The sequence below is a fragment of the Frankliniella occidentalis genome, unplaced genomic scaffold (assembly GCF_000697945.3).
Source record: "Frankliniella occidentalis isolate FOCC.00 unplaced genomic scaffold, Focc_3.1 Scaffold353, whole genome shotgun sequence".
NCBI classification, from domain to species: domain Eukaryota; kingdom Metazoa; phylum Arthropoda; class Insecta; order Thysanoptera; family Thripidae; genus Frankliniella; species Frankliniella occidentalis.
In genome coordinates, this window is record NW_026267476.1 from 288,163 (window position 1) to 298,033 (window position 9,871).

Here is a 9,871-nt window from a genome sequence, read left to right on the forward strand (position 1 = left end):
TCCGTCATTTTCAATGACCTCTCTAATTGTGATCAATAAAGATTAATAATGATTATTTTTTTTCTAGCTCAACTGGACCCGCTATGTGTCTCTCGTCCTTGAAGAGACAAATGTTACTCTAGATTTTGACACAGACACTGTGGTTCTCATGGACAGTAGTTACTTTCACAAGCTAGCTTTACTGATAAGCTCAACAAACCACACTACATTAGGTAAAAGATGCTACTCTCATTTCTCATTTATAAGGAATACACGAGAAATAACAGCACTGACGTTGTCATACATTTTTATAATTTGTATTGCAGAACGTTTTGTCTGGTGGAACATATTTTCATCACTTGCCCCGCTTACATTACAAGAGTTTCGGGATCTTGGTTTCCGATTCACACAAAAAGTGTTTGGTTTAACTGAGAAAACTCCAAGGTAAAGTTGTGTGAATAGAAAGTACAACTTTACAAATTGAAGAGCTTTTTGTTATTCTTGTACTTTGATCTGATTCAGATGGAAACGATGCACTTCAAATGTCAACACCAATTTTGGAATGGCTGTGAGCTATCTGTATGTTCAAAAGCATTTCAATGACAAGTCAAGGAAAAAGGTGTGTAAACACAAATACCTCATATTTTGGTTTATAGATGTTTTAAAAAAATCTTTGCTCACTTAATCTTTTATTATTCTTCCTTTTTATTCAGGCTCTTGAAATGGTAAAAGATATTGAGGCTGCATTCACTGACATTGTGGCTGAACTACAATGGATGGACATGGAGACAAAGAACAGAACATTGGATAAAGTGCGTGCCATGAGACCATTTATAGGTTTCCCAGGATGGTTATTAACCCCAGGGCAATTGGAACAATACTTCCAAGGGGTAAGAAAAAAAAAACAATACTGAAGAGAAAAAACAGCAAAGCCTCTAATTATCTAATCTACTGCTCCAACTTGTATTTCTAGGCAGAGGTGGTGGAAGGAAAACTATTTGAAACATACTTGAAATTAATTGGCAGTTCAATGAAGAAAAGTTTAGATGATCTCCGTAAAGCTCCCGATCATGATCGGTAGGTAAACAATACACAATTGTGATTGTGACACATCATCTCCAACATTCACTAATATTGCTGTTTTTTCAACAAACAGGTGGGTTACAGCAGCAACCACTGTAAATGCATTCTATTCTCCAGTACTAAATTCTGTTAGTAAGTATGATGTAAAGAATGACATGTTTTTATCCAATACAAAGTCGAAGTAAGGAAATGCAAATCACACACACACACAATTTTTTTTCATTTTTTAACAGCTTTCCCAGCAGGAATTCTACAGCCCCCCTTCTATGGGCTTGGTTTAGAGTAAGTGTTTGTTTATAATTTAATACTTTAAGTATCAAATAAGTAAAGTCAAAAGAGGGACATCTCATAAAATATATTTTTCTTTTTTACTGCAGGGCATTAAATTATGGTGCTATAGGGTCAATAATGGGACATGAGTTGACTCATGGATTTGATGACCAAGGTATGTAAATTTAGGACGTGGGCAGTGACAATATGAACTAATCTTACTTTAAATTGGATTAAGTTATTGATTGGGTCCGATGGGTGGAGTGTGGTCAGTGAAGCCGAGGCTAAGAACTGTTAAACCTTCTGGATCAGGCCCCCTGACTGGGCCAGTCCATCGTGCTTGCGCAACTAATGAAGGAAGGGATGGAAAAAGTCAAAAGTTCTTTTGCATTACAGGTAGACGGTATGACAAGAATGGAAATCTCCAGCAATGGTGGACTGAAAGCACTCTTCAAGAATACCACAACAGGGTACAGTGCATTGTACAGCAATATGGCCGTTATCATGTGCCACAACTGGGACATAATTTCACAGTGAGAAATTAATTTTTCTTTCTTACTGCAAAATAAATTAACCAAAGTCAGTTGTTCTGGTACTTAAAGTTTTCTTCTTTTTTTTCTTCTTTGTTTTGCAGGTGAATGGAATTAACACACAAGGAGAAAACATAGCAGACAATGGGGGACTTCGTGAGGCCTGGAGAGCATACAGGCGGTTTCTTGACAGGCAAAGAGGCAAACCTCAACAGCCACAGATGGTGAATAGCAAACAAAACTCAATAACTTCTCCATCAAACCATACACAAAATGATACTGGTAAAGCTGATACTAAATACAAGGGGCAAATGCGAATTGCCAAAGTCCGGCAAGATGAGCAGCCTCCACAGCAACATGGTACAGTGCGTCTACCAGGACTAAGCCAATATTCACCAGAGCAACTCTTCTTTGTTGGTTTTGCCCATGTAAGTTCATGATTAAAAATAATGTGTTCAAAGGAAAAATATTAGTCAATTACCACATATTTTTCTTGCAGATGTGGTGCGGTCATTCAACACCAGGTGCATTGAAATCAAAATTAGTGGAAGGAGTTCACAGTCCAAATCGTTTCAGAGTGGTAGGCACACTATCTAATTCCAAAGAGTTTTCTGAAGCTTGGAATTGCCCCAAAGGAAGCCCAATGAATCCAGATGAGAAATGTATTTTGTGGTGAAAATGAAGGCAAAGACAATACTCCGCCATTTTGGTACAGTTTATTTCCTGAGGCTTGTCTTGTGAGCTACAGTTGGATAAACATGTCACAATGACAGAAGTTTGCTTAACCACCAGTATAGGCTGCATAGGTAAATTTCTTTAAATTTGCCTAGAATGGAATTTGCTGATATGATTTACCTTCCAAGCACCCAAGCAGAGACCTAGTTAATTTATTAAAATTAACACTTCGTGTATAAAATGTGATTTGGCTGTGTCTTTAATACTGGAGACTGATTAAGTATATGCTATGGCTCATGAGTGTGCAGTACCTGTGCCAATGTATAATGCAATCATCTTAGCTGCAAAAGCAATTTAATTAATACAATAGAAGAACCAGCACAATGTTAAAATGTAGCACCATAATGAGTCACCATACCAAGAAGATTTTGGTATGTAGGGGGACTAGAAATTTTTTAGTAAGTTCAGTATGGTGATAAAAGTTTTAAGAAACTATCATTCATTTTAAACTGTACGAAGCAAAATATTCTTATGACCTTCATATAATATTATGAAGGGAAGGATAAGTTAAAAGCACAGAAGATTCGTCACAGGTTTTGATGTTACCCCAGATTTGTTTGCAACATTTTTCATGGACTATGTTCCTACATTTTGTTGTAATTTTTCTGTCTTTTGTATTCAATATGGTCCACCAGGATACATGTACATACAGTATTACTTTTACTTAACCCACAGTTTTGTTATAAGAACATAATTTTAAGAATAGAGTAGTTCAAGTTCACAGTGATGTAATAACTCTTATGGAGAGTTGAGTTTTGTGTGAATATTAACTCCATGAAGGATGACAGTGATAAAGAAGTGATTTTAAATTAGATAAATGAAAGAAATAAGTTATCTATTGGATTGGAGAAGAAACAAGAGATGAATTTTACCAAATTTATCTCTCTTATAACATAGGAACTCAAGGGACCAACTACTGATAGAGATAGTTTGTATTGAGGACCTTAAACGGGTTTCACTGGTCTATCACCAGATGTATTAGCCACAAAGTACCTCAAAGCTTGATACTTATCACTTAGAATGTTTTACTTGCCAACCATATCATATTCACGTAGAAATGCTTAAATTGTAAGCAGAAACATCTTGATATCAATGGCTACCGTCTATTTGATACATACCTTGATATCCTTAAAAATTTTGAACTATTTGTTATTTAATCCTCCTAGTCTACATTAAGCAGTAACCACTTAAGGGCCATTGCATAATAATGAAGTGTTATGATTCCCATGTAGTTGTGACAAAATAGACAGATTTTATAAAAATAAAGAAAATGTAAGGAAACAGAATATTATCTAAAGAAAGAAGATTCTTTTAGACTCACTTCAATTGATTGTTTGTAATTTAAATTTAATCAATTTTTAATGCATTCAGTTGCAAAATGTGAATAACAAATTTGTTTCTGTGGGGATATCACCTACTTGCTGTATATACCGCCAACGAAATGTACTATTGAAAATACAATACAGATGATAATTTTTAGTGTCAGGTCATCTATCTTCTTGTCAATGAAAATGCTTCAAACAGTCACATAATATTTTACAGAAAGAAAACCCTTTCTTGGTGCAAGTCTGCCCTACTTGGTAAAATTCATGTAGATGATTTGCTCCCGGAACACAGTTGACACAATGCAAAGTCTTCGAGCTATATGTAATTGAAATACTATTCTAGAGGAGTTACATCCCATCGACCCGCATTAAAAGATCTCACTTTACTAGTTTTATGTTGGTTTGAAGTTGACAAATTCTGGGATTTAGTTCCTTTCTTAGAAATCTTCTTTGATTTGGGAGAAGAACTAGTGTCTACTGAACTATTTACCTTGGACAAGGACTTTTTGTTGCTATTTCTGGATATTTTACCATCAATAATTTTTCTCTTCTTGGACGCAGTTGGCTCAATGATCTTCTCTTTAACACCAGTATTCCTGAAACACAGGGACGTAAACACGTAAATACTTAAAATACAAGATACAACAGAGGGAATACTGTGAGCCACAATTACTTCAAATACAAGTATTACTTTGATAAAGTTTTCTTTGATGGAACTTCATTTTCTTTCTTCACTTTTAACTCTTTTTCCAAGTCCACAAAAGTCATACAAGTTATTCTACACCCAGTGCCAACTTCACAAACTTTTGTTACTTCTGAGTCCTAGAATTAAAAAATAAAAATATTGGTCAAGGGGATTGTGAAATGCAAAAATACTACAAGCTTACACATACCGGTACTGTATTTTGACTTACCTCAAGTTCCCATAGACATATTCGACCACTACCCCCAGCAGTAACAAAGTGAACGGCAGTGCGGGATCCATCTTCAACAGGTCCTACATATTTAGCACATTTCACACGGCGATCATGAGCTTGAAATCGAGCTATTTCTTCCTTTTTACCCTCTTCACCCTTTACTGAAGGTGGTTCAAGCTTGTGGATGGAGGCTTCTCCACTTTCTTCTCCAACTAAAATAATATCATCCTGTTAAAAACACATAACAAACAAAGTCATCATAGGATAAGATCAAATTACATGAGAGCACTGGTGGCATTGTGAAAAAAAAAAAATTATAAGGAAAATCATTTTTGACTATTAACAACTTACATCTAAAAATGCAATGCATGTGACTCTATTACTACATGAGATAGTATGAGATACACCAGCAATTTCTACTGAGTAAACCTCTGCATGACTGGACATAAAGGCTGCATAAGAAGATCCAGATGGAGACCACTGCACATCACCAACTCCCCAGCCATGACGACAACGGCTAAAATAAAAAAAAATGGAATAAAAATTATAATTACACATGGTGAATAAATACATAAACTTAAATGTCATTCTATCATTCTACCTTGACACATTGGTGATATAAGCTTTACGCCCTTTCACTAAATTCCATGTGACTATTTTGTTGTCACTTCCAATAGAAAGGGCCAATTTACCACTTGGATGAACAGATATACCTGTGACAGCTAGATTAAAAGACACATGGAAGAATTAGACTAGACCCTTGACATAATTGTTCTAAGCTTACATGTTCAAAAGCTACCTGAACCACTGTGAGTTCCAACCCATTTCTTTTCTGTGAACCATGAACCAGTACGAATCACAGCTATTGTTCCATCTTCACCAGCAGTGATAAGATGTGATCCATTTTCTGTGAATGCCAAGGCATGAACAGTACCTATAAGAAAAATATATGAAGACTAGGCCATATGGGTAGCATGTTAATTGTAGAATGAAATACATAATCTTGATATACCTTCATGGTGATTTAAAAGCCCTGATTCAACTTGATTGACAATATCATAAAGACGAACTGTTTCATCAGTACTACCTGATGCTAGATGCACACCGCCAACAGCAAGTGAACGTACACTTGCTCTATGCGAGTGGCATGCAAAGGTTTGCACCAAGGTCAGTTTTTTCTGAAAAATTACATTGGAGTATTAGTTCAACCACAGCAGTAGCAGTAAGCACGAGTTTTAGACAGAAATAAAAAGTAAAGAAGTACAACTATTCAATCAAAAAATCAAATTATTTTTGTTATTGAGACAGTAAATTTCACATTATCTCAACAGTTTTAAAAAGATGTAGATGTTTTAAGTTCAAATCATGTTAGGTTCGAAGCAGACGAACAGAGGTTAGGTTTAGAACATCTAATTTTACGTCAAATTCAAAATGAAATAAAAAATAAGAAATAATTGAGTGTGAAGAACTTACTTCATGGAACTCATCAGGAACTATGGCATATCCAAGAACGAATTCTTCATAGGTGCCCACAACAATTAAATTTCCAACTTTCGCCATGCCGATTTGTTTTCGTCAAGTCGTCAACAACACGGTCGGAGTCGGAAACAAAAACAAAACATGCATGTCGACCACCCGTGAAATCATTCAGAAATAAAATGTTTTCTGCCCCTGCCTAAAATTTAAATTTTTATGAAAATCAGTTCTTAGTTTTATCAATTTGACATTAAAATAAGGAGTACAAGAAGCGGGTTACTTATCACGAGCTTCTACGATATTGTTTAACAATCAAAAGTTGCTTGCACTGACAGCATCTGGTGTAACCGTCCCGCCACCGCGAGTGCCAAGCATGGACGGACAAGCTGAAGAAGGAAATCAGCAGATGATCAGACAGTGACGGTGGAAGAAGACACGGCAGCTTCTTTGTATCCCACTTGCCAGGCATAAGGCACGAAGTGTTTTGGAAACTGCGACTTAGACACTGTTTATATTTTCGAAAGGTGTGGTGTGGTGCAAATCGGAGACAAGTCATGTATGACGGACCATCCTACGACCACTCGGCACCTAGAGGTGCGAGCCAACCTGGTAAGTTGAGGTTTGAGTGCAATCTCAATACAAGTGATCAGTATATTGTCCTCACGATCGTAGCAATTATTGAAATGGCATCGCCGTCCCCGACCGACTCACAGACCCCGAAATGTACACTCACACGCCCCCGCCCCGTACGAGGGCACCCCCGTCATCGCGCGGTACTCTGTACCCAGTGGGACTAATTTGAATTTTGTAGTGCCAATCTGAAGAAACGTGCGGATGACGATTTGATGTGCCTCTCACTATTTGTTTTCTGATTTCAGCTCGGCCAAAGATGTCAGTAAACTATCCCCCAAATGAAAACTACCCTAACCTCATGTATGGTCAAATGACCCAGCCAGCAGCCGGGCCCGGGCGGACGTATTACAGTTCTGAGTACGTCAGATTAGCGTCGACGGGCATCAACACTCGCTGAGCAGATCTGCAACCCTGTTTACGTTCTAACTTCTGCGTTAACTTTTCAGAATGCAAACTATGCAAACCGACCGGAGGCCGTTACAGCAAATCGAAAATCCATCTCTTATCGGGAACGTCGCCCAGAGACACCAACAGAAAGTGGCCCAAACTGTGAGTCTAAATTTCAAAAATACCCCCCCCCCATACACGCCTATGCAAACTTGAGCCAAATCTTGAATCTTAAAGAAATCTCTGACTTTAACAGTTACATGGCTACTCTCAGCCGCAAATGTGCCAACCGCTGGAGAGACAACTGTCAGGCGAACGGCCCTACAGTCAGGTCCTTAGCCCCAGCGAGTCCATGGGGTATCAGCAGCACGGTACAGGGTACTACGGTGGCCCCTCGAGCTACCCGATGGACGTCTACTCGCAAGAGTCGCGTCCGCACTCACAAGCGTCCTATGGGAGCGGGTCGGTTATGCCCGTCATGGACAGCCAGCGCCGGGGGTACGCTCCCGAGGTGGGGCACCCCGTCATGTACTGCGAACAGCCGCCGGCCGCGTACTCCAACTTCACGCCCTCGTTCACCGTAAGTAGCGCTTCATTTCAAATGATCCCGCCCGCCGCGGTGGTTTCCGCGTTGACGTTGACGCGGTTCACCCCGGGTGACAAGAGATGGCGCCACCGCCCAGGGTCACCCGGGACCCGGGCCGTTCATAGTCGGGCGACTGTGCACGCGAAGGGTCTACGGCCTTTTGTTGTGCGGGGTCAGCGGTATCAGCTTTAGAACGGTCGTGGTGTCTTTTAGCTCGCGCGGCAGATACGCTACGCCGGCTGTGTTATATCCTTACCGAAATCTTTCAATTGTCAAGACTGTACTTCACAGGATCGTTTCTGTAGTACGTCTTCACTTCTCTCTACTCAACAGTAGAGTCAATGAAACCACGAAGATGAGACGTAGTCCTTCCCCCTGAGCGTGAGGCCGTTGCAACACCGAGATCACTCGGAGATGTGACATCGATGATCGTTCACCTTCTCTACGGAGTCGGCTACGGGGGTAGGGCTCTCTGAGTGGTTCCATTAATATCCGATCATTATATCATTGCCACGTAATACATTCATATATCCTGTGAGAACTTGGATGATCTGTTACTCTTGCTCTCCTTTTAGAGCTCTCCCACCAACTTGACGCCACCAGTGCAACGATCTTATGATCGTCAGAACTCTTTCCGCGTGGAGCCCGTATCAGTCGCAGTCGCTGAACATCAGAGAGGTCCCCCTCAGACGCAACCACCAGCGTATCAACATCAACCTCCACCGGGTCAAGGGCCGCCAGGGCAGTGGGCGAGACCCACGGGTTTGGTTACTTTCGCCCAGCCCACCCCCACCACCCCTGTTCCACCACAATGGCCGGTAAAGCGTACAAAAGACCCCCTCCCTTTCTCCTCTTCCTCCCCTTCACTGAAAAACCACGTTTCACTCCCCAGACGCCGAGCCGCTCTCCAGCACCGCACACCAGCTCTACCGGCCTCTCCGCCAACGCCAAGCCGTCGACGCCGTGCCCCAGCCCGCGGACTACAACGCCCGCCCTAGCCAAGGGAGCCCTCGCGACCGGCTCCTCAACCCCCTCGACCTCGGTGACCTCGGGTGGGTCGGAGCGAGGGGGGTTCCGCAGCAGGCAGGTGGCGGCCCCCGAGCGAGGGATCCGCGTCCTCACCGGCATGGTGGACAACATCCTGACCTGGGGGAAGAAACTAGACGAGGGGGCTCGTTCTGAAATACTTTTCGAGATCGTAGGTGAGTCGAGAAGACGGCGGCTGCTACACTTCCGCTTTATACGTTATCCGTTTTAACCAAACGACTGCAATTTCGTTTGACGTGTTGACCGCGTGGTGGTCTTCACTCACTGCCTCGCCACACGCACTCTATGCCTTGAGAACTTATCTTCTCCCTTTGATCAGGTTGCTTGGACTCGGTAGTGACCGGTCAGTGGCACAGCTCGCGCCTGGTCTGCCTCCGCAGCCTGGAAACCGCCAACACGCTGACGGCGGTCTTCTGGGAGATCGACGCCCCTCTCTTCCCTCCGCCCAACGGATCACTCGTCGCGTAAGTACCTAATCCTCCCCCCCCTCCCCCTCCCCCCAGTGTGCCAGTGTGTAGGGAAGTAGAACATGTCCGACCTGCTCCAGGTGCATATGCCGCCTTGGGGTCAAGTGGCCGCAGAAGCTGCCGGCGTCCCGTCGGATGCCCCGCATGCACATGATCAAGATGAAGATCGTGAGCCCGGGCCAGGTGGCCAACTACAAGCGCCTGGCCTACGTCAGCAGCCAGTCGGTGCAGCACGGCGCGCTCTCCCCCGCCCCGACGGACGCCGACAAGCAGCCCGCAGGCTCGACATCGCCAGCGCCCCTCAAGCAGACCCTCATCAGCTCCTACGGGGGCCAGCGCAAGCCCGGCACCTCGCCAAGCCCCCAGCAGCGCTAGTCCTGGGGCTGCTCTCAGCTCCACGGCCTCGCGTCGTGCGACATGTGCGAGTGCTATTGAT

General features: G+C 42.5%; 3 protein-coding genes and 1 non-coding gene across 5 annotated transcripts; 3 read left to right on the forward strand and 1 right to left on the reverse strand.

Moving 5' to 3' along the window:
• Nucleotides 1-41: 41 nt before the first annotated feature.
• LOC113209459 (neprilysin-4-like) lies at nucleotides 42-4,076 on the forward strand. Its single transcript, XM_052274214.1, has 11 exons — nucleotides 42-212; nucleotides 306-423; nucleotides 502-598; nucleotides 693-869; nucleotides 953-1,056; nucleotides 1,136-1,194; nucleotides 1,296-1,344; nucleotides 1,440-1,507; nucleotides 1,729-1,865; nucleotides 1,967-2,290; nucleotides 2,362-4,076. The coding sequence occupies exons 1-11, from the start codon at nucleotides 149-151 to the stop codon at nucleotides 2,536-2,538; spliced, it is 1,374 nt and encodes a 457-aa protein (XP_052130174.1). The 5' UTR covers nucleotides 42-148; the 3' UTR covers nucleotides 2,539-4,076.
• LOC113209461 (p21-activated protein kinase-interacting protein 1-like) lies at nucleotides 3,924-6,471 on the reverse strand. Of its 2 annotated transcripts, none has more exons than XM_026426989.2 (8): nucleotides 6,313-6,471; nucleotides 5,852-6,017; nucleotides 5,639-5,773; nucleotides 5,441-5,558; nucleotides 5,191-5,356; nucleotides 4,837-5,067; nucleotides 4,614-4,744; nucleotides 3,924-4,518 (listed from the first exon to the last, which is right to left on the reverse strand). In XM_026426989.2, exons 1-8 carry the CDS (start codon nucleotides 6,397-6,399, stop codon nucleotides 4,257-4,259), a joined length of 1,296 nt encoding a protein of 431 aa, XP_026282774.1. In that variant the 5' UTR covers nucleotides 6,400-6,471; the 3' UTR covers nucleotides 3,924-4,256. The 2 variants fall into 2 exon arrangements, with proteins under 2 accessions (XP_026282774.1, XP_026282773.1); XM_026426988.2 differs by having other exon boundaries at nucleotides 5,441-5,561.
• A 150-nt stretch (nucleotides 6,472-6,621) lies between these two features.
• Nucleotides 6,622-9,865, forward strand: LOC113209460 (uncharacterized). Its single transcript, XM_026426987.2, has 8 exons — nucleotides 6,622-6,924; nucleotides 7,194-7,305; nucleotides 7,395-7,497; nucleotides 7,592-7,915; nucleotides 8,497-8,739; nucleotides 8,814-9,123; nucleotides 9,288-9,432; nucleotides 9,516-9,865. Exons 1-8 carry the CDS (start codon nucleotides 6,870-6,872, stop codon nucleotides 9,808-9,810), a joined length of 1,587 nt encoding a protein of 528 aa, XP_026282772.1. The 5' UTR covers nucleotides 6,622-6,869; the 3' UTR covers nucleotides 9,811-9,865.
• LOC113209514 (small nucleolar RNA U3) lies at nucleotides 8,196-8,402 on the forward strand. Its single transcript, XR_003303574.1, has one exon. It is a non-coding gene; the product is annotated as a small nucleolar RNA U3 (small nucleolar RNA).
• Nucleotides 9,866-9,871: the final 6 nt, after the last annotated feature.